This window comes from Falco peregrinus, chromosome 8 (assembly GCF_023634155.1).
Source record: "Falco peregrinus isolate bFalPer1 chromosome 8, bFalPer1.pri, whole genome shotgun sequence".
In the NCBI taxonomy this organism is placed as follows: Eukaryota; Metazoa; Chordata; class Aves; order Falconiformes; family Falconidae; genus Falco; species Falco peregrinus.
The window spans coordinates 18,113,258-18,133,458 of NC_073728.1; the positions used below are offsets into that span (position 1 = coordinate 18,113,258).

Sequence of the window (20,201 nt, forward strand, 5' to 3'; positions counted from 1 at the left end):
TGGCAAGTTCTAATAACCCAAAACTTGGGGAAAATGACCGGAGTGGTTAGGCTAATACCAATGTGTCACTTCAGGTTTTTTTCCAGTTGTGAGCCCATGATAAATATTTAAGATTTGTACATTGTTAAAAGGCAGAGATCGTTGTGATTTCTCATAGGAAATGGTGGTAGGAAAAAGAAGCATGAGTGCCTGACACTGTTGTGTTGGGAAAGAATTGCTTCACGGTGTGTCCTTGATCCATTCCTTATGTAGATGTGTAGCACTAACCAATTCATTAGATGGCAGAGGTCCCTGGGGAAGTTGGCATGAATTCTCTGATGTTACATGTCAGTTGTAATATGAAGGGTCTTTTAGGTCCAAAGCTAAAGAGGTCAGAGGCCCTTTGGTTAGGTCCTAAGCAGTTATGACTTATGTTTAATTTGCATGTAAATGAACTGGTATTTTCAGTAGAAACAAGCCCATAACTTGTCTTTGAAACCATAAGCTAAACAGGTCCAAGTTTGTGTTCACATCTGAAATATTATATGGCCAAGCATCTTTATCTCTACCTGCGTAGTAGTGTTTGTGGTTTATGTAAGTTTAAAAGTCTTGTTTTAACTTTCATACATTAGCCAGGAGCACTGTCATGGGCTTATGGAGATACATCATCTCACCTAAGCTACAATGATATAAATCTGGAGTAATTCTAGTTTTGAATAAACTTACTCTGAGGCAACTGGTGTAGCTTAGGGCCATGACTGACCATCTCTCTTCAAAATTTTGTGCTTTCATAGGAATTACAAAACTCACTATTTCATTGCCAGGTTTAATGTTGTCTTCATTTCTACAAAGTATCTTAAGAAAAGATGAATTATGTTTGTCACCAATGTGTATTGAATGTTAACATGTATGGTTAATTTGTGAAATAAATATGTAAATGATTTAAGTCCGTCGCTTCTTGTAATTTATTAATTTCACAGACAGCTAAGATATGAAGTATTTGTATAGTTTTTCTGTCATAAATACCCAGGAACACACAAAAGTGCATTAAGTTTTGCCACACTCCTGTATATAAAGCATTCTCATCTGTATTAGCACAGATTCCATTCTGCAATTTTAATACTTTATTATGGGCCCAATTCTACCACCCATTATCAAAATTCAGTAGCACATTGTATTTCCGGGGAAACTGTCCTATTTTTTTAATAAGACTGGTAGGTTGTACTAAATACTGGTATAATTTTTATTCTTTTTTTTTTAACCTAAGCATCTCTTCTCTGTATGCACTGTGCTATGTCATGTATATTATGGTATTTGTGGCAAGATTAATAATTGCTAAAACCAATGAGAAAGAATTGAGTATGGCATATTCTGTTCTTTATAGTTGTTATTGGAGTGCAGCAAAAATTATCTCACAAGGAGTTTTGGAATTTAAGGCACTGTAATTGAGAAGCTTATCGAGGTTCACTATTAGAGTGACTAGCACAAAATATCAACATCCACTCACACTTCTTTTAGTCTTTTTTTAACTCTCATATCTTTCCAATGTCAAATACTGTGGGCCTTAACTGAGCAAAATTGACTCAGTGAAGACAACAGTATTTGGTTTGCAAAGGTTTTCTCTGCGCCGTGCTTGTCATGGATAGCTTGTTCTGTTCCTGGAAGTCTCAGATTTCCCTGATGTTTCTAGTGTCAAGTGTCTGCAAAGAATGGCATGTTCTGACATCTGCTTCCTCTCATTTTTAAACTACCTATAGAACAAAGGGGTCAAACCCACAAATGTCTAAATTCACAAAGGCAAGAAAAAACCCCAAACCTTAAAGTGCTCTGTCCTCTTTTTCTGGGGTATTGTGGGAGTTTTTAATAGACAACATTGTGACATGGAGGAGTTTAAAAGCAGAGATTTAAATCAGTGACATTAAATCAAGGATGCAAAACTTGTGATTGTAGTAATAATAGTGTTGTAAGCATACAAGTCTAATGACAAAAAACAGGACAAAGCTGGTAAGGAAGAGGTAGTATTTTAGTGTGTTAGACAAAAGAAAGAGTCAGAAGTTATACTAACTGCACCAGAAGAAAGGTTGGTATGCCAAAAAGTTTGTGGTGTTTTCCAATCCTAATTCTGGCATTCTGCTTCTTGGTGTTCTGAATTAAACCAGGGTCTTAGCACTGCTCTGCTGTACCTGTTTTTATGAGTGTATGTACAAATATGTATGGCACGTACCAATTTAATTATATTTGTGAAATGCACCAATGTTTCTTGACTGTTACTTGCACTGTACACCCCGGGGGTATGCCTAACCGATACTGTGATGTCAGGTTTAAAGAGACTTATTGATCCAGGCGGGAAGTTCATGAGTAAACTGATACCACAGCATGTCTTGCCGGTTTTAGCAGGTGTATATTTGACAGAAAGAGGACCTGATGTTCATTGTTAACTGCTGTATACTATTGAGAAAACCTCCAGATATACAGAAATAGTTGCACTAACACTGTTTATTGCTATCTACAAGTGTTCTCTTAAACATTCTAGTAAAACTAAACAATTTTTTCCCATACAGACATCGCTAGCTCTCTTATTGTGTCTTCTGAGGAAGGAAGAAGTGAAGGCTACAGGAGCGGCCTTCAGTTGCCTGATAGAGTGAAAATACTTGAATTTGAGCCTGAAAACCCAGTTTATTCCAGCAAAGCAAAGATGAAAATGGGGGAGGAGGGGGGAGAAGCCCCTGTTTTCCTCAAACGGGTCTCAAATGTTGAAGTCTGGCAGGGAGATGTAGCTAGGCTCTCTGTAACTGTTACTGGCAGCCCCACACCCAAAGTCCAGTGGTTTTTTGACAGTATGAAGCTAACCCCATCCATGGACTGTAAGTTAGTATTTGCTGGCAATGACCACAGCCTCATCATCCCATATGCAGCTGTGCAGGATGAGGGTGAGTACACGTGCGTGGCCAGCAATGTACATGGTGAGACTGCATGCAGCGCCCACCTCCACGTGCGGCAGCGGACAGCAGGGGTCCCTTGCTTTGCCAGGGAGCCAGACAGTGTGCGGTGTGCACCAGGCTTCAGCGCTGTCTTTGAATACACCGTGGCTGGGGAGCCATGCCCTGATGTACTGTGGTTCAAGGGGAGTGAGCAGCTCTCCTCTGATGCACGTTGTTCTGTTGTTCACCACCCTGATGGCTCAGGCTCCCTGACGGTGCAGCAGTGCACAGAGGAGGACACCGGACTCTACACGTGCAGGGCGGTGAATGTGCTGGGCGAAGCCACATGCTCTGCTGAGCTCCTTGTGCTGCCTGAGGAACATGCTGTATGCAGGCAGAGCCCAACCTTGCAGCACTCCGCAGTAGCAGGGGACCAAAGCCCCCTTTCCTATGAGGAGGCTGGCGATCTTCCTGCCATGGAAGGAGCGCTCAGCCTTGAGGCCATGAGGGAACCTCCAGCCCTCCTTCAGCTCCAGATGAGCCAAGCAGAGCATGTGCTGCCCAGGGAGGACATCTTGCCTAGCCTGCCACCAGCTTGCGAGGCTGCACAGAGTGTTGAGGAGATGCTCACCCAGGTGGCCACAACACAAAGGAGCAGCAGGCTTCTGGCAGAGTCACTGCAAACCCTCCCTGCTGGCCCCCAGGGTGTGATGCCTGCAGCAGTGAAGGAGACACAACTGCCAGGCTGCCTTGGGACTGTAGCTGCGCAGATACTCTTGCCCAAAGAGCAAGTAATTTGCAAGGCAGCAGAGCAAAAGGCTGCTCTGAAGACAGAGGCTTCTCAAGTCCTTCTACAAGTGTCAAGCACCACTGAGAGCCATGCCACAGATGGTGAGCACATCCAGATCCTTGAGGACTTCCAGGCAACACAAGGTGACCTGCAAACTGAACCGAGATTTCCCTCTGAATTGGCCTTCACTGAGGGCCAAGCTGTCCCCCTGGAGAACATTTCTTCCCTGGAAGCGGCAGAGGAAGATTTTGCTGCAAGAATCCATGAGGGACAGGCTGTGAGATTTCCCTTGCTGCTAGAAAACCAGCCCCTGGAGGAGGAACATATTGTCAATCTTGCCAGCCCGCTTAGACAGTATCCAAGGGAAGAGAGACAGCCCCATGAAAAAATGTATGCTCACCAGCTCCAGCTAAGCCAAGTCCTCAACAGTGAGAGCCAGCTTGCTGCTCAGATCCCCAAGAGCAGCAACTTAGACATAAAGCTTCAAATTAGAAATGCACTAAAAGCTGCAGTGGTAAGTGAGGAAAACCTCTTGTTTTCAGAATGGTTGGCTGATAAGGAAAATGTTGAAGTACAGACAATAAACATCACCAAGGAACACAAACACACCCTATGCACCTATGTTGTGACCGCAGGAGGACTTAGTCCCATAGAAATCCCAGTCCCCTTGGGAGAAGTCAGCATTCAGACAACTGACCAGCAAATGGTCTTGAAGGAGGCTTTCTATTCTCTTATTTGTGAAGAAAAACACCTCTGGACAGATGAAAAATCCAAAGCATTGCCAGTCCATTCCAGTTCACTTCTTTCAGGAAAAACAAGTGATGAAACATCTTTGCTGAAGCCCCAGCAGGCTGAAAGGACTACGGAGGCAGAAATACCCCTGGAGCAGCCTTTGTCTGCACAAGTAGTCAACACTGTCACTGGGCATGGTCAAATCAAGGATGTGGGTGCAGCTGCAGCCTCTGCTGATGTAACCTCCACAGGTGTTCCCATTGAGACATCCACAGAAATACTGAAAAGGAGGGAGAAAAGGGAAGAAATACGTGAGCAAGAGGGTAGAGAGTGTCTGGAAACTAGACCTAGGAAGCCAGAGGATGAGCTGGACAAAGAGAGTTATCCCATCATACACAGCAACCTGGTTGACACTGTTGTGGAGGAAGGGGAGAGTGTCAGTCTGGTGTCTGTCATAACAAATGTCAGAGAGGTAAACTGGTACTTTGAGGGTAAACTGGTGTCTTCAGGCGACAAATTCAAGTGTTTGCAAGATCAGGACACTTACACACTAATAATAAGCAAAGTGTGTGGGGAGATTCACCAAGGAGAGTACACCTGTGAGGCGCTGAGTCAAGGTGGAAAAAGATCAACAGCAGCAAAACTCACAGTTATTAAAAGAGGTTGGATTATGGGATAAATGCTGCCTTTGTAATACACTACTAATGAAAATGCCCTACGGTGTGTCTGTATTTTTGGATACAGATACAGTATTAATATCATCATGGCACTAATCAGAAGGCCCCCTTTCTCTTTGGATTTATCGTCTCCTTTTACCACATTGCAAAGTCTCCCACTTCCCTCACCTCAGTCTTTGGCCAGGAACTTTGTTGCTTCCTATTCTCATCACACAAACATGGTCAGGACAAGCTGTATCTCAGTCCTAACCATTTCTCCCATTGTTGCCTGTGAAGTGAACCTGCTGTTCTCACAGCTGCACCCCCTCTCACTCTTTAGAGTCATTGCAGTTTCAACACAATTTCTCATTCACACCATTTCTCACAGCTTCAGGATAGTGTGGTGTATGTTTGTATTGCATTGTTATTGTGCATCACTATTATTGCACATTGTTTTTCCAGTGTCACTGCTGTGTTTCCTGATGTCAGTATGCACCATAACACTGTCTGTCTGCTAAGCCTGGTACTGCTTTCAATTCTTATATTTTTTCTTTTGCAGTCACTTTATGTGGATTGCAAGTAAATCACTTCCCCCTTCCCCAGTCAGTCACTTCACTGTTACTTTCCAGAATGTCAGCTTCCTCTCTGCTTCTGATTTCAGTTGCACCGATCCTGAGGAGAAGGCTCGAACCTCTGGAGGTGGCTGTAAATCATGTGGCCAAATTTACCTGTGAGGTAGAGACTGCTCCCAACGTCAAATTCCAGTGGTACAAAGCCGGCAGAGAGATATACGATGGGGACAAATACTCCATTCGTACCTCCAACTACCTCTCCATGCTAGAGATCCCGAGGCCTCAGGTTGTTGACTGTGGAGAGTATAGCTGTAAGGCTTCCAACCAGCATGGCAGTGTAAGCTCTACAGCCCTTTTAACAGTAACTGGTAAGTACAGACTTCCAAGCACTATGCCACAACATATCTTGGTATATTGTAAGGCTTTCACTGCTATACTTACACATGTGTATGGTAGGGCTCTTGATTGCCGTTGTTGTAATAATCCATACCTAATTTTGGAGGTGCAAGTATACAGAAGAAACACTTTTTGAGAATGCTGCTTTTATGTGCTTTCTGTACCTAGATAAGGGAATCGGTATGAAAAGTTTCAGAAGGGAAGAAAGAAGGGGGAAAGAGAAAGCAGGAGGAACTAGACTGTCAACCAAATAGAATTGCTTTGTGAATACATTCTTGAAGAAGGTTTATTTAAATTTCAGGCAACAAGAAAACATACACTTTAAATCTGATTTCTTTGGTGTAATAGTCACTGTGTGATTATCCTAGCACTCTGTGTTTATCCTGCAGTTATACTTGTGAGGCAGGGCAGGCTATGCAGCTACACATACCTGAACGTGTGTGTGTCATGGCCAGAGGGAAACTCTGTGTGATTAGGGGTGTAAATCTTGTTAAACAAACAAAAAAGGATTTAAAGCTGTTTCGATTTACAAACTTTTTTGTCTCTTGAAAGCTATACAATTCTTTTTTTTTTTTTTTTTTTTTTTTTTTCCCTCCTTAAAAAAACCCAACAGTATCTTCTGGGCTTTTAGCGCTTGTTACTTTTTTAATCTGACTTTTCTCTTTGTTGGAGGAGTCTTTATGTGGTCTTTGCTAAGTGTCAGATGCTAGAGACTAAAGAAAGATGAACAAACTAAAATGCTTGCAAACTTGTCCATCTTGAGGGAACAGTGCACAAACATGTCAGTCTTGGGGGAGGAAGTTCTGGCTTTCAGTTTATTTTCCTTTATTTTGTACATTGCTTCAGAGATTCAAAATGCCTTCAAGCTCTGGAGCAATATACAGACCCAAGAAGTACAAACCCAAAAGCTAAAGTTCATCATCTTTAACATGTCTTATCTTCTTTACTGATGTCTTCTTTTGCTTAAGAGCGTCCAGTGACAAACTGTCCCCCCTTGCTCTCTGTCCCTGGCAAATGTGGGGAAAGAGCGTAAGCCCTGGTCCTCACCTCTCGATAACATTTTAACACTTTTGTTTTGCAGAAGCACTTCCACCAACGTTTCTTACCAGACCTGAATCTATCACTACTTTTGTGGGCAAAAATGCCAAGTTCCTGTGTACTGTTTCGGGCACTCCAGTCATCGACATCGCCTGGCAGAAAGATGGTACAACCATTTCACCTTCAGACCACCACAAGATCTCCAAAGTGGAAAATAAACATGTATTAGAAATCTCCTCTGTCACCACCAGTGACAGAGGGGTTTACACTTGCAAAGCTTCCAACAGGTTTGGGGCTGACATTTGCCAGGCTGAAATGGCCATTATAGACAAGCCTCACTTCATTAAAGTTTTGCAGTCAGTGCAGTCAGCAGTCAATAAAAAAATACGTCTCGAATGTCAGGTAGATGAAGACAGGAAAGTAACAGTAGGGTGGACAAAGGACGGAAACAGGATCCCTCCAGGCAAAGATTATAAAATTTTCTTTGAAGACAAAATAGCCTCACTTGAGATTCCCCTGGCTAAGCTCAAGGATTCAGGCCATTATATGTGCACTGCCTCAAATGAGGCAGGAAGCAGCTCCTCTTCTGCCAGCGTCACTGTTAGAGGTAAGATAGTCCTACATGCTGTTTACCTTCGCTCTTCTTGGGGTCCCCATTTCTTCTTTTGCAGGCAAAAGATTTCTTTGGGCTGAAATCACACTTTGAACTCTTCTCAGACCTGCCATCAGGTGTCCATTCACCTCTTGTTTCCCCTGCTGCCTTCAGGTGCACTGTGTTGCTTCAATATTTCTTTCACCAGCCAGATCCAATAATTGCTCCTGCATGCAGGGGAGAGATGGATGGAGAGGGCAACAGAAACCACAAGAACTGTAGCTGAGCAAACATTATGTTGATCTTTTCTGAAGTCATGCTTTGTTCTTGCACTAGCAACCAGTCTTTCAAAGCTTTGTATTTCAGCCTTTTCTTCCCCTCCTCTTCCCCTCCTCTTCCCCTCCTCTTCCCCTCCTCTTCCCCTCCTCTTCCCCTCCTCTTCCCCTCCTCTTCCCCTCCTCGTTCCCTTTTCAGAACCACCATCCTTTGTGAAGAAGGTCGATCCGTCTTACTTACTGACCCCAGGTGACTCTGCACGCCTTCAATGCAAAATCAAAGGGTCTCCTGAAATCCAGGTTACTTGGTTCAAGAACAATAAGGAAATCCGTGAAAGCAACACACAGAGGATGTCCTTTGTCAATTCTGTGGCTGTGTTAGATATTTTGGATATGAAAGTTGATGACAGTGGGAGCTACTCGTGTGAAGCTGTAAATGAAGTTGGAAGTGACAGCTGCACCACTGAAGTAGTTGTCAAAGGTCTGTTCTTGCTGCTGCCAGTCACATTCTTGAGAAAAGCCTTCCCTTCATTTTTTTGGGGGACATGGTTGACTAATTCTTTCTCGCTGCTTTTATAGAGCCTCCGTCTTTCATCCGAACGCTTGAACCAGCAGAGGTAGTGAAGGGAACAAACACCGTTCTTCAGTGTGAGGTTGCTGGGACCGGACCATTTGAGATTAGCTGGTACAAAGACAAGAAACAGATTCGCAGTAGTAAAAAATACAGGTTGACCTCTCAGAAAGCTGTTATTTCTCTGGAGGTGTCCTCATTTAATAGTGCGGATGTCGGTGAATATGAATGTGTGATAGCTAACGAAGTCGGGAAGTGCATGTGCAGTGCAACATACATCTTGAAAGGTCAGTGGGAGAGAGAAAACTCCACTTACTGAAGAGATTGGCAAATGCCTCTCATTTCTTAAAATGTCTTTTCCTTGGATTTGTGGGTGGCTAGGGAGGGTGGGGAGGGAAAGTATCTTCTTCTCTTAAAATTCTACATATATCTTAATACTTATCTGTCATCAAACCTGTGAATTTGAAGGACATTGAACTTAAAGGGCCATGCATTAGCTCCCAGCTGGGGAATGCAGCCCTTCTTGCCTGCTCTTTAGCTGAACTGCGCCATGTAGTGCACATACTGTCTTATAAAACTGTCTTTAAGCAGCAGATTTCATGGGATGGTGTCACAGCAGCTGAGTATTTCTTTTTGCCTCTTTTCTTTGAACCAGAACCTCCATCTTTTGTTAAGAAAATTGAAAATGTCACAGCTCTGGCTGGAGACAGTATTACGTTACAGGCTGTGGTAAAAGGGTCAGAGCCTATTTCTGTGATGTGGATGAAGGGCAAAGATATTATTCAAGATGATAACAAAGTGAGAGTGACATTTGAACATGGTCTAGCAATGCTGCAAATGACTGGTGTCCAGCTGAGCTCTGGTGGCAAATACACTTGTGTGGCTGAGAATGATGCAGGAAGTCAATCTTGCTTTGGTGAACTAGCAGTGAAAGGTCAGTGGAAGAGTGCTGTGATCCCTGCATTGTCTCCCACCTGAGAGGAAGAGCAATTTCCTTTTGTCTTTTAACACCAGGTATTTAATTCTGTTGTAGAACCGGCCAAAATCATTGAAAAAACTGAAATGATCCAGGTAACAGCAGGGGAACCAGCCATTTTGGAATTCACTGTCACAGGCACTCCAGAGCTAAAAACCAAATGGTTCAAAGATGGAAGGCCACTACCTGCCAGCAAAAAATATAGGATCAGCTTTAAAAATAACGTTGCCCAGCTAAAGTTTTATGCCACCGAAATGCAGGACAGTGGCGAGTACACCTTTGAAATATCCAATGATGTGGGCATCAGCTCTTGTACTACCAGCTTCACTGTGCTAGGTTGGTACTGACTCTTCACAAAGAGCCCTACTATTCTGCTCTGAGTCCAACAGGGCCAGAAGCAGAACTGCATGCCTATTTTGCTCATGTGTTTGTTTGTTTCCCTTTTCTTCACTCTCAACAGATCGCACTCTCCCTCCCTTCTTTACTAAACCACTGAAGAATATTGACAGCATCATTAGCACCTCGTGCCGCCTAGATTGCAAAATTTCAGGCTCTCTTCCAATGACCGTCTCTTGGTTTAAGCAGGACACTGAGATCACTTCAAGTGCAAAATACACAGTGTATTTTGCAGAAGGCTCTGCATCTTTGGAAATAAAACACCTGGATGCAAGTGATGCTGGGGTCTACATTTGCAGAGCCACAAACTCTGCTGGTAGCAAAGAGAGCAGTAGCACTTTGTTTATAAAAGGTTTGGCAATTTATTTCACATTTATTGGAGTTTTACTTTTCATGTGATAATACTTTTCTTCCCTAAAGTTCAGGCCATGTGTCTTACTCTTGACAATTGTTTCCTTTCAATGCAATCTAGAGCCACCCAGCTTCATTGTAGAACCACAGTCCCAAGATGTACTGCCTGCATCAACTGTACGTTTCAAAGGCACATTTAAAGGCACAACACCACTGACTGTGAAATGGTTTAAAGGTGATGCTGAGCTGGCGACAGGAGGAGCCTGCTACATTATGACAGAAGCATTAGCAAGTTACTTGGAGCTTTATGCAGTCAAACCAACAGACTCAGGAAAATACACCTGCAAAGTCTCAAATGTAGCTGGTTCAGTAACATGCAGTGCAAACTTGTTTGTAAAAGGTTTGCATTCTTACTCTCTTTCAAACTTTCAGCTGCTGGATTGACCCAGTGGCACTCTTTCCTGCTGTCTTTGTCCTGAACACTTTTCTTAAATCCACAGAACCTGCTGCCTTCAAGGAGAAGCTAGAGCCAACCTATCTGGTAAAGAAAGGTGGATACGCTGAGCTGAGCTGTGAAGTCACTGGTACTCCTGAGATTAAAATCACATGGTTCAAGGATGATAGAGAGCTGAAAGCGAGTGACAAATACAGGATGTCTTTTGCAAAATCCTTGGCAATACTCCAAGTTACAGAAGTTGAGACTGAAGACAGTGGGGAATACATTTGTGAGGCCAAAAATGATGCTGGAAAAGATATTTGCAGTAGCGTTGTTACAATCAAAGGTGTGTGTGACATCCAGCCACAGAGTGTCTTTTAAACTCAGTGCAGTTTTAAAGGCTTCCAAAATATGATTAATACAAACTTTACTTTCTCTTTTGCACTGTAGAGTCACCTTATTTTAGCAAGGAGTTTCAATCCATGGAAGTCTTGAAGGATTCTGATGTGGTTTTGGAGTGTGAGGTGCTTGGCACACCTCCATTTGAAGTGTTTTGGGTGAAAGATGATAAACCTGTGCGGAGCAGTAAGAAGCACAGAATAAGCATTGAGAAAGCTTTGATTAGCCTCCACGTTTTCAGGTTTGATGCTTCTGATGTTGGCGAGTATCAGTGTAGAGTAACCAATGATGTTGGAAGCTGCCTTTGCAGTTCGGAGGTCAAACTGAAAGGTTAGTGCAAGGTGCAGAACACCACTGTCATGCTCTTATCCCAGTGTCATTTCCATACCATGCTGTCATGCACCAGACCCCCACTGACATAGCCACTTTCTTTCTGCTAGAGCCCCCACAGTTCTTGAAGAGGATAGAAAACATCAGTTCTCTTCGAGGGGGCACGGTGGTGTTTCAGGCCACTGTTAAAGGCTCCTTGCCCATCACTGTGTCCTGGCTGAAAGACAATGATGAAGTGATCGAAGACAACAATATCAAAATGACCTTTGTGAACAATGTTGCCACTCTTCTGGTGAGGTCTATTGAACTGAAACACGATGGGAAGTATTTCTGTCAGGCTAAAAATGAGGCAGGAATTCAGAGGTGTTCTGCTCTGCTGACTGTCAAAGGTTGGTCCTACCCTGAGGGCTTGCAGTGATCTCAGATGGTTCCCTTACAATTTTTGTGGATGCCCTTAACACTCTGTTTCCTTGTTTACAACAGAGCCGGCTACAATTGTGGACAAGGCTGTGTCAATAGATGTGACTGAGGGAGACCCAGCAACCTTGCAGTGTAAATTTTCGGGAACAAAACATATTACAGCCAAATGGTTCAAAGATGGCAAGGAACTGACATTAGGCCCAAAATATAAGATCAGTGTTACAGATACTGTCTCAGTCCTGAAGGTGCTTTATGCAGAAAAGAAAGATAGCGGGGAATACATTTTTGAGGTTCACAATGATGTTGGGAGCAGTAGCTGTTCTGCCAGCATTAATGTCCTAGGTGTGTATAGGCTTTCTTTTAACATTCTTTTTACATACAGAATCTTTTTTTCTTCAGCTGACATCTGCCACAATCAAGGCTGAATTTCATACTTTGTCTTTTTACTCTGTCTTGGATAGATCTCATTATACCACCTAAATTCACCAAAAAGCTCAAGAAAATGGACAGCATAAAGGGGTCTTTTGTCCACCTGGAGTGCATCGTGTCTGGTTCACATCCTATAAGTATCCAGTGGTACAAGGACGGCCAAGAAATAACAGCAAGTGAAAAGCACAAATACTCTTTCCATGATAATACTGCATTTTTAGAAATCAATAATCTGGAAGGCACAGACAGTGGCTCTTACACCTGTGAAGCAACAAATAAGGCAGGAAGCAACCAGTGCAGTGGGTTCTTAACAGTCAAAGGTTTGAGCTCCTTCTTCGTCTTGTGTTAGGTTTCTAATTCGTAATTTTGGAATCCCTGTATCTCTGAGTAATCCTCTTTCTTCCTTTTCACATGTTATAGAACCGCCGTATTTTGTGGAAAAACCCCAGTCCCAAGAGGTTGTGCCCAATGCTAGGGTTCAGTTCAAAGCACTGGTGAAAGGATCTACACCTCTGCAGATAAAGTGGTTTAAAGACAGTCAGGAGCTCCTCTCTGGAGCCAATAGATCTGTCTGGAAGGATGACACATCTAGTGTACTGGAGCTCTTCTCAGCTAGGACATCTGACTCCGGGAACTACACTTGCCAGATAAGCAATGATGTGGGGACTGCAACGAGCAAAGCGGCTTTGTTTGTAAAAGGTGTGCGACCCAATGTTCTTATCTTTGTAGTTCTGATTTTTCTGTGCAGTTTTGGGGGAGGGGGTAGGAAACCCTTGTATTTCTTTAAACCACCTTGAGTATTATAAAGACTCACCTTTTCTGTCCATCTTCTAGAGCCCCCCAGATTTATTCAGATGCCAACTTCTGTAGTAGCCTTGCGTGAAGGACAGTCCACCACTTTTGAGTGCCAGGTAGTAGGCACACCAGAGATCCACGTCACATGGTACCTGGATGGGAATGAAGTGACTGACCAAGCTAAGTATGGCATCTCCTTCATAGATGGTTTAGCCACTTTGAAAGTCACTCAGGCCAGAGTGTTGGATAGTGGGATTTATGTTTGTGAAGCCCACAATGATGCAGGTAGTGAGAGCTGCAGCGTCGAACTGAAAGTGAAAGGTTGGTTTTTAACATCTTGTCATCATCCAGCTATGCCACACAGCTGGGGTGATAGAGCAGGGGAGACTTCTTCTCCCCTCAAAAGCTTTCAAGGTTACTGTCTGCTCTCCCCTCATTCTTCTTTGTAGAGCCTCCAACGTTTGTTCGAGAGTTGAGTCCCACCGAGGTAGTGAAGGGTTTGGAGGCCACACTCGAGTGTGAGGTGACTGGTACTCCTCCATTTGAGGTGAAGTGGCTGAAGAACAATAAGGAGATGTTCAGCAGCAAGAAATATGCCATCTCCACCAAAGAATCAGTATTTACTCTTAACGTGACTAACTGTGATGCCTCAGATGTTGGTGAATATCAGTGTATTGTATCAAATGAAGGTGGGAGCTGTTCTTGCAGCACAAGGCTCAGCTTGAAAGGTCAGTCCTGTAGGAAGCATACCTGAAATATTTCATCCCCTAGCTAAACTGTAGTGTCTAGGGTGACTTCACATGGTCTCTCTTTCCCCTCTTCCCTTTCCATGACTTCTCTTCCAAACAACAAACAAAACCTCACATCACAGAACCACCATCATTCATCAAGAAGCTGGAGAACGTCACTAGCATTTTGAAAGGTACTGCAGTCTTCCAGTGCGTCATAGCAGGTGCTCAACCCTTATCTGTGTCATGGATAAAAGATGAGAAAGTACTGGAAGATGATGAGCACCACCAGATTACTTTTGAGAACAACGTGGCCACACTGAAACTTACCAGTGTCGACCTCAGCCATAGAGGGAGATACACCTGCCAGGCAAAGAATGAGTCTGGTGTGGAGAAGTGCTTTGCTTTGCTTTTTGTACAAGGTGTGTACAAGGTGTAACCCTTTAAGCTCATCCTTGATAAGTATTTGGAAAGTCAGTCCCCTATCTGTGTAGCTAACTGCCATTTTTATACACTTTATACCTCAGAGCCTGCACGGATCATAGAAAAGGCTAAATCACTTAAAGTCACTGAAAGAGACCCCGTGACTTTGGAGTGTACTGTGGCTGGGACACCAGAGCTCCGAATAAGATGGTACAAAGATGGCAAACAGCTCCTGCCCAGTAGATACTACACAATGAGCTTTGAAAACAACGTGGCCAGTTTCAGGATTGAGCCTGTATCAAAGGAGGATAGTGGTACATACAGTTTTAAGGTTGAAAATGACTTCGGAAGTAACACCTGTGAAGCTGTTCTGACTGTGCTAGGTTTGTATTGTCATTTGGCAAATTCGCTAGTCCAGCAGAGAGGGAGTGAAAAAATAACAATATATGTTTGTGAAAGATAAGCAAGAAGGTAACCAGTATGGTTTTGCCATTTTTTCTGTTGGACAGATCAATCAATTCCTCCTGCATTTATCAAAAAGCTAACCAAAAAGGATACTGTTCTGGGATCTTCTATCCAAATGGAGTGCAAAGTCTCTGGGTCACTCCCTATTACTGCAAAATGGTTTAAGGATGGAAAAGAGATAACTGACAGTGCAAAATATAGAAGCCTGTGCCATGAGAACACTATGTCACTCGAGATTGCTAATCTAGAGCTGGAAGACAGTGGAAATTATACATGCAGTGTCTCTAATGTTGCTGGGAATGATTCTTGCAGTGCTGTCCTGACTGTGAAAGGTTTGAAACTCTTTTACTACTACTTCTTATTTGTGATAGATGCTGGGAAAATGTCTTAAATCTTATGGTAACATGCCACTCTTACACCTCTTAATATGAATGCTGAAAACTTGGTCTCCATGCTTACCTCACTGATTTTCTTCATTCTTCAGCATTTGTGATGTAACTGAGTATTTATTTTTTCTTAAAAACTGCAGAACCACCAAGCTTCTTAGTAAAGCCTGAAAGCCAGCAAGTCATCCCAGAGTCCACAGTGGAGTTTAAGGCCGTACTAAAAGGAACACCACCCTTTACAGTAAAGTGGTTCAAAGAAGACTTAGAACTTGTATCTGGTCCAACTTGTTTCATTGGGATTGAAGGGTCAACTGGGTTCTTAACCCTCTATTCAGTGGATACTTCTAGGAGTGGGCACTACACTTGCCACGTTTCAAATGACGTTGGCAGTGACTCTTGCACTACAACGTTGATGGTAACAGGTGTGCACTCTTTCTTGTTGTGTTGCAGTCTTTTCATCTATTTCTTTTCTTTCTTTTTTTGCCAAGCCCACCTCAGTGATCTTTGATATACCGCCAAGTGAATTCCTTACCCTGTGTTTGCAACCCACAGTTGTTTGGCTCTTTTCCCTTGTCTTTTCTTTCCAGTGTTAATTCAGACCTTTCTGACCCCACTTTTTTGGTTTTTTAGAACCACCCAAGTTTGCTAAGAAGCTAGAGGTGGCAAAAGTAGTCAAGCAGGGTGACTCAGCCCGGCTTGAGTGCAAAGTAAGTGGATCTCCTGAGATGAAAGTGGTGTGGTTCAGGAATGACCATGAAATTGTTGCCAGTGAAAAATTCCGGACATCATTCATTGACTCTGTGGCTGTGCTTGAAATGAATCATCTCAGCACTGATGAGAGTGGTGACTACATCTGTGAAGCTCACAACCCCGCCGGCAAGGCCAGTTGTAGTACCAAAGTCACAGTGAAAGGTTAGCTGTCCTTTTGTTCTCTGACTCCATCCTATTTTTCGCTGGTGGTTTTATCCCTTGGGAATCTTCAGGAACATTAGATTTGTTTATCATTTCAGGACTGTCTTTTTTTTCATGTCATATTTGTTCCTTGATGCCCCCTCTGCCAGTGCCCACACAAAAGAGATGTTCTTAATGCAGATGAGTCCTAAGCTAGGTGTTTGCCAGTTCTATGATTGTCAACATCCAAGACATATATCATAGTGGAAATTGTTGTATAAAGAAGCTGAAATACAAAGAAAAACAGACCCAAACTGATCACTGTCGGTTTTACACCCTGTATTTGACACTATTACCAGCTAAATGAGACCCGTATCCTCTTTGCCAAGGGTCACCCCTCCATTTACCTTTTGTACAGAGAAGCTAAAAGCTCTGAATGCTTACCTACCTGCAAGATCATTTCATAATGTGCCCAGAAAATGAGGAAAGTCCTTGCCCATTCTGTTGATTTTCTCAGCAGTCTTGTTGTGTAGAAGCAGGTGTCAGTAAACTGTTTGTTGGCTAAATAACTCCAGACTCCTTTCTAAAAATGTTCCTTTCTTCCCTTGTTAGAACCTCCTGTCTTTAGCAGGAAGCCTTCTCCAGAAGACATGCTCAAAGGAACTGAGGTTAGCCTGGAATGCGAGATTTCAGGAACACCACCTTTTGATGTAACCTGGTACAAAGACAGGAGACAAATCCGCAGTAGTAAGAAGTATAAGGTTACAGCCAAAAATTACCATACAAGCGTTCACATTCTCAATGTTGAAGCTGCAGATGTTGGTGAATATCAGTGCAAAGCACAGAATGATGTAGGAAGTGACACTTGTTTTTGCACTGTGAAGCTGAAAGGTAAAGTATTGGCACAATATGCCTTCTGCAGTGCTCCCAATGGTACTGCATTGCTCTTCTTTACTTAGATACTGTGAGTACTTACTGTAACTGCATATTTCTTCTTCAGAGCCACCAAAATTCTTGACTAAAATAAACAGCGTGACTGTTGTGGTTGGTGAACCAGTAGAGTTACAAGCAAGAGTGGAGGGCTCCCAGCCAATTTCTGTGCAGTGGCTTAAAGACAAAGATGAAATTATTAGAGAAAGTGAAAACACGAAGATCACATTTATGGAAAATATTGCAACTTTACAATTTTTGCGCACAGAGACAAGCAGTGCTGGAAAATACATCTGTCAGATCAGAAATGATGCTGGAAGTCGCGAGTGCATGGCTACCTTAACTATTCTAGGTTGGTAAAAAGCACAAGTTCATAAACCATTTTTTTAAAATTAGGAACTTGGCTAATTAGTACCAGCTGTGTGCTTTGCTTATGTCCCTGAGTTCAAAACAATCAAAACAGAGAATTTTTGTGTTCCCAACAAGCAGTAATCAGGTTCCTTATTTCCAGTTGTCTGGGGATAAAGGTGGAAGAAACCACAGGCCTCTACAGTGTGATGGGATACAGTTGACTGCATTTCTAAGTCCTCTTCTGCTCACACCTGCTTGGAGAGGGACAGAAAGTTGCTTTTTTTCTCCTAGGAGCTTAAAAATATTTTTACTTCAGTTTGGAGAGCATCTGAAATCTTCAGTTTAGGGTAGAATAAAGGGTGGAAAAAACAGAGCTGAAAAAATTCCTCAGTCCAGCAAATTGAGACATCCTTAGTATCAAATGTGTAAGCCCCATCTCACAGTGCTATAATAATTACAGCTAGTACTGACCAAATCCTGTTTTCACTACACATTACCCATCTTTCCTTCCAGAGCCTGCAGTCATTGTAGAGAAAGCAGAGTCAACAAGAGTTACTATAGGAGACACCTGTACTTTGGAGTGCAAAGTGGCAGGCACGCCAGAGCTTTCCACTGGGTGGTTCAAGGATGGCAAAGAGCTGACCGGCAGCCAAAAATACAGAATTACATTCCTCAATAAAGTATCTACGCTTAAAATTATGGATGCAGAAAAGGAAGATGGTGGATTGTACACTTTTGCAGTGCAGAACGACGTGGGGAAGAGCAGTTGTACAGCATCAGTTGATGTTTTAGGTTGGTTGGGCAGCTTGTCTTCTGTCTTTTACAAAAACTTTTGTTCAGTTATATTCTCTTTTCTTTCTTCACTTCCTTCCCTCCTTTTCTCTCTAACCATAGATTTAATATGTTTTCTCATGCAGATCGAATCATTCCTCCTTCTTTCACAAGAAAATTAAAGGAAACCCCTTGTGTCCTGGGTTCCTCAGCATTGCTGGAATGCAAGGTGTCGGGTTCACCTCCTATTTCTGTTACCTGGTTCCGAAATGGACTTAAGTTAGTTAATGGGGAAAAACATCAAATCTCCTTTTCAGATAACCTATGTATTTTAGAAGTGAATTCACTAAGTGACTCAGATACTGGAACTTACACCTGCAAAGCTACCAACGTAGCTGGTTCAGATGAATGCAGTGCTGTATTGACTGTACAAGGTCAGTATATGATGGTCAGAAAGCCCTCTGAGCTATTCTTTTCTCTTTCTCTTTTGAAATTGCCTATGGTCTTTTGTAAATATACTCAGGAACAATTATTGACTGGAAAATAGAGATTTTGTTCTTTGTCTTCAGTTGGTGTATGGAAATACCAGGGTTATGCTGTAGCAACCTGTCTTACCTCTCTTTTTCTCTTGTGTGTTTAGAACCACCTTCTTTTGAGACAACACCAGAGCCTCTGGATGTCTTGCCAGGCACAAGCATCACTTTTACATGTGTTATCAGAGGAACTCCTCCTTTTAAGGTGAACTGGTTTAGAGGGGCCAATGAGCTTGTGCCAGGGGACAAATGCAATATCTACTTAGAGGACTCCACTGTCGAGCTTGAGCTATTTGACGTAACTCCTCTCCAAAGCGGAGAGTACACTTGTCTTGTCACTAATGATGCTGGCAGGGCAAATTGTACAACACACCTTACAGTAAAAGGTTTGTGAAGATAGCGTCTCTCTATTTACCTTAAAATATTGTTTCCTTCCCTCCATTTGCCCTTATGTTCTCAACATTTGTGACTTCTTACCTTTCAATAGAGCCAGCTGTCTTTGTGAAGAAACTGAGCGATCAGTATGTGGAGCCTGGCAAGCCCATCATCCTGGAGGGCACTTACACTGGCAGCCTGCCCATCTCTGTAACGTGGAAGAAGAATGGCCACACTATCGCTCAGTCTCAGAGGTGTAGCATCACCACCACAGAGAAATCTTGCATCCTGGAAATACTTGACAGCACCAAAGAAGATGCAGGAGGATACACTTGCCATGTTGAAAATGAGGCAGGAAAAGATGTTTGTGAGGCTGTAGTCTCTACCCTAGGTGTGTGCTCACTTTGGTTCTTTTTCTTCCCTGTTCTTTCAAGTGTATGCTTACCAAGGCCTGGCACTATAATGAGTCTTTCTAATTGCTTCTCTGTTTTAGAACCTCCCTATTTTGTTACACACCTGGAACCTCTTGAGGTGTCAGTTGGGGATTATACAACGTTGCAATGCCGTGTTGCTGGAACACCAGAAATCACTGTGTCTTGGTACAAAGGTGATAGCAAGCTCAGGTCTACTCCTGAGTACAAAGTGTTCTTTAAAGACAATGTTGCTACACTTATTTTCAACAAAGTGGTTAGCAACGACAGTGGAGAATATATCTGCAAGGCAGAAAACAGTGTAGGAACTGCATCTACAAAGGCTCTCTTAACAGTTCAAGGTGATGATTTTATATTAGTTTTCTACAAATTCTTTTTCTCTTGCAAAACTATAAAAAAAATTGCTTCCTGGGGTATATTTATCCTTTACTTGCTTTCTTCTAGAACGCAAACGGCCACCTTCCTTTGCAAGAAAATTAAAGGACATCGAGCACCCTGTTGGTTTACCCCTTAAATTTATGTGTCGTCTCAATGGCTCAGAACCTATTACTGTGACTTGGCATAAAGATGGTGTGCTGCTAAGTGATGACCACAATCTGCACACATCCTTTGTAGATAACGTTGCAGTGCTGCAGCTGGTGCGAACTGAGATGAATCACACTGGGCAGTACTCCTGCACAGCCAGCAATGCTGTAGGCACTGCCACCTCAAGTGCTAGGCTCACAGTGGCAGGTGTGTTGGCTTACAAAACTTTTGCCTGGATCATGGGCTCCTCCTTCCCATTTCATGCATGTGATGGTACCTGGATGTTGGATCAGCTTTTTCATGAGGTCTAAGTGTTATGTGGTTTTCTTGTGTCTCTA

At 42.9% G+C, this 20,201-nt stretch overlaps 1 protein-coding gene across 1 annotated transcript in view; it reads left to right on the forward strand.

Annotated features, from left to right (window-relative positions):
* The window catches only part of TTN (titin), a 238,731-nt gene that overhangs the window by 47,220 nt on the left and 171,310 nt on the right, over window positions 1-20,201 (forward strand). Inside the window, exons 44-72 of the mRNA XM_055812704.1 lie at window positions 5,740-6,018; window positions 7,128-7,691; window positions 8,151-8,432; window positions 8,531-8,809; window positions 9,178-9,456; window positions 9,556-9,834; window positions 9,959-10,246; window positions 10,367-10,645; window positions 10,746-11,027; window positions 11,132-11,410; window positions 11,521-11,799; window positions 11,894-12,172; window positions 12,292-12,579; window positions 12,680-12,958; window positions 13,094-13,375; window positions 13,504-13,782; window positions 13,926-14,204; window positions 14,310-14,588; window positions 14,715-15,002; window positions 15,200-15,478; window positions 15,687-15,968; window positions 16,560-16,838; window positions 16,948-17,229; window positions 17,742-18,020; window positions 18,146-18,433; window positions 18,640-18,918; window positions 19,020-19,298; window positions 19,401-19,679; window positions 19,783-20,070. Of these exons, the coding sequence (XP_055668679.1) occupies window positions 5,740-6,018; window positions 7,128-7,691; window positions 8,151-8,432; window positions 8,531-8,809; window positions 9,178-9,456; window positions 9,556-9,834; window positions 9,959-10,246; window positions 10,367-10,645; window positions 10,746-11,027; window positions 11,132-11,410; window positions 11,521-11,799; window positions 11,894-12,172; window positions 12,292-12,579; window positions 12,680-12,958; window positions 13,094-13,375; window positions 13,504-13,782; window positions 13,926-14,204; window positions 14,310-14,588; window positions 14,715-15,002; window positions 15,200-15,478; window positions 15,687-15,968; window positions 16,560-16,838; window positions 16,948-17,229; window positions 17,742-18,020; window positions 18,146-18,433; window positions 18,640-18,918; window positions 19,020-19,298; window positions 19,401-19,679; window positions 19,783-20,070 (8,436 nt within the window). The remainder of the gene's footprint in view (window positions 1-5,739; window positions 6,019-7,127; window positions 7,692-8,150; window positions 8,433-8,530; window positions 8,810-9,177; window positions 9,457-9,555; window positions 9,835-9,958; window positions 10,247-10,366; window positions 10,646-10,745; window positions 11,028-11,131; window positions 11,411-11,520; window positions 11,800-11,893; window positions 12,173-12,291; window positions 12,580-12,679; window positions 12,959-13,093; window positions 13,376-13,503; window positions 13,783-13,925; window positions 14,205-14,309; window positions 14,589-14,714; window positions 15,003-15,199; window positions 15,479-15,686; window positions 15,969-16,559; window positions 16,839-16,947; window positions 17,230-17,741; window positions 18,021-18,145; window positions 18,434-18,639; window positions 18,919-19,019; window positions 19,299-19,400; window positions 19,680-19,782; window positions 20,071-20,201) is intronic.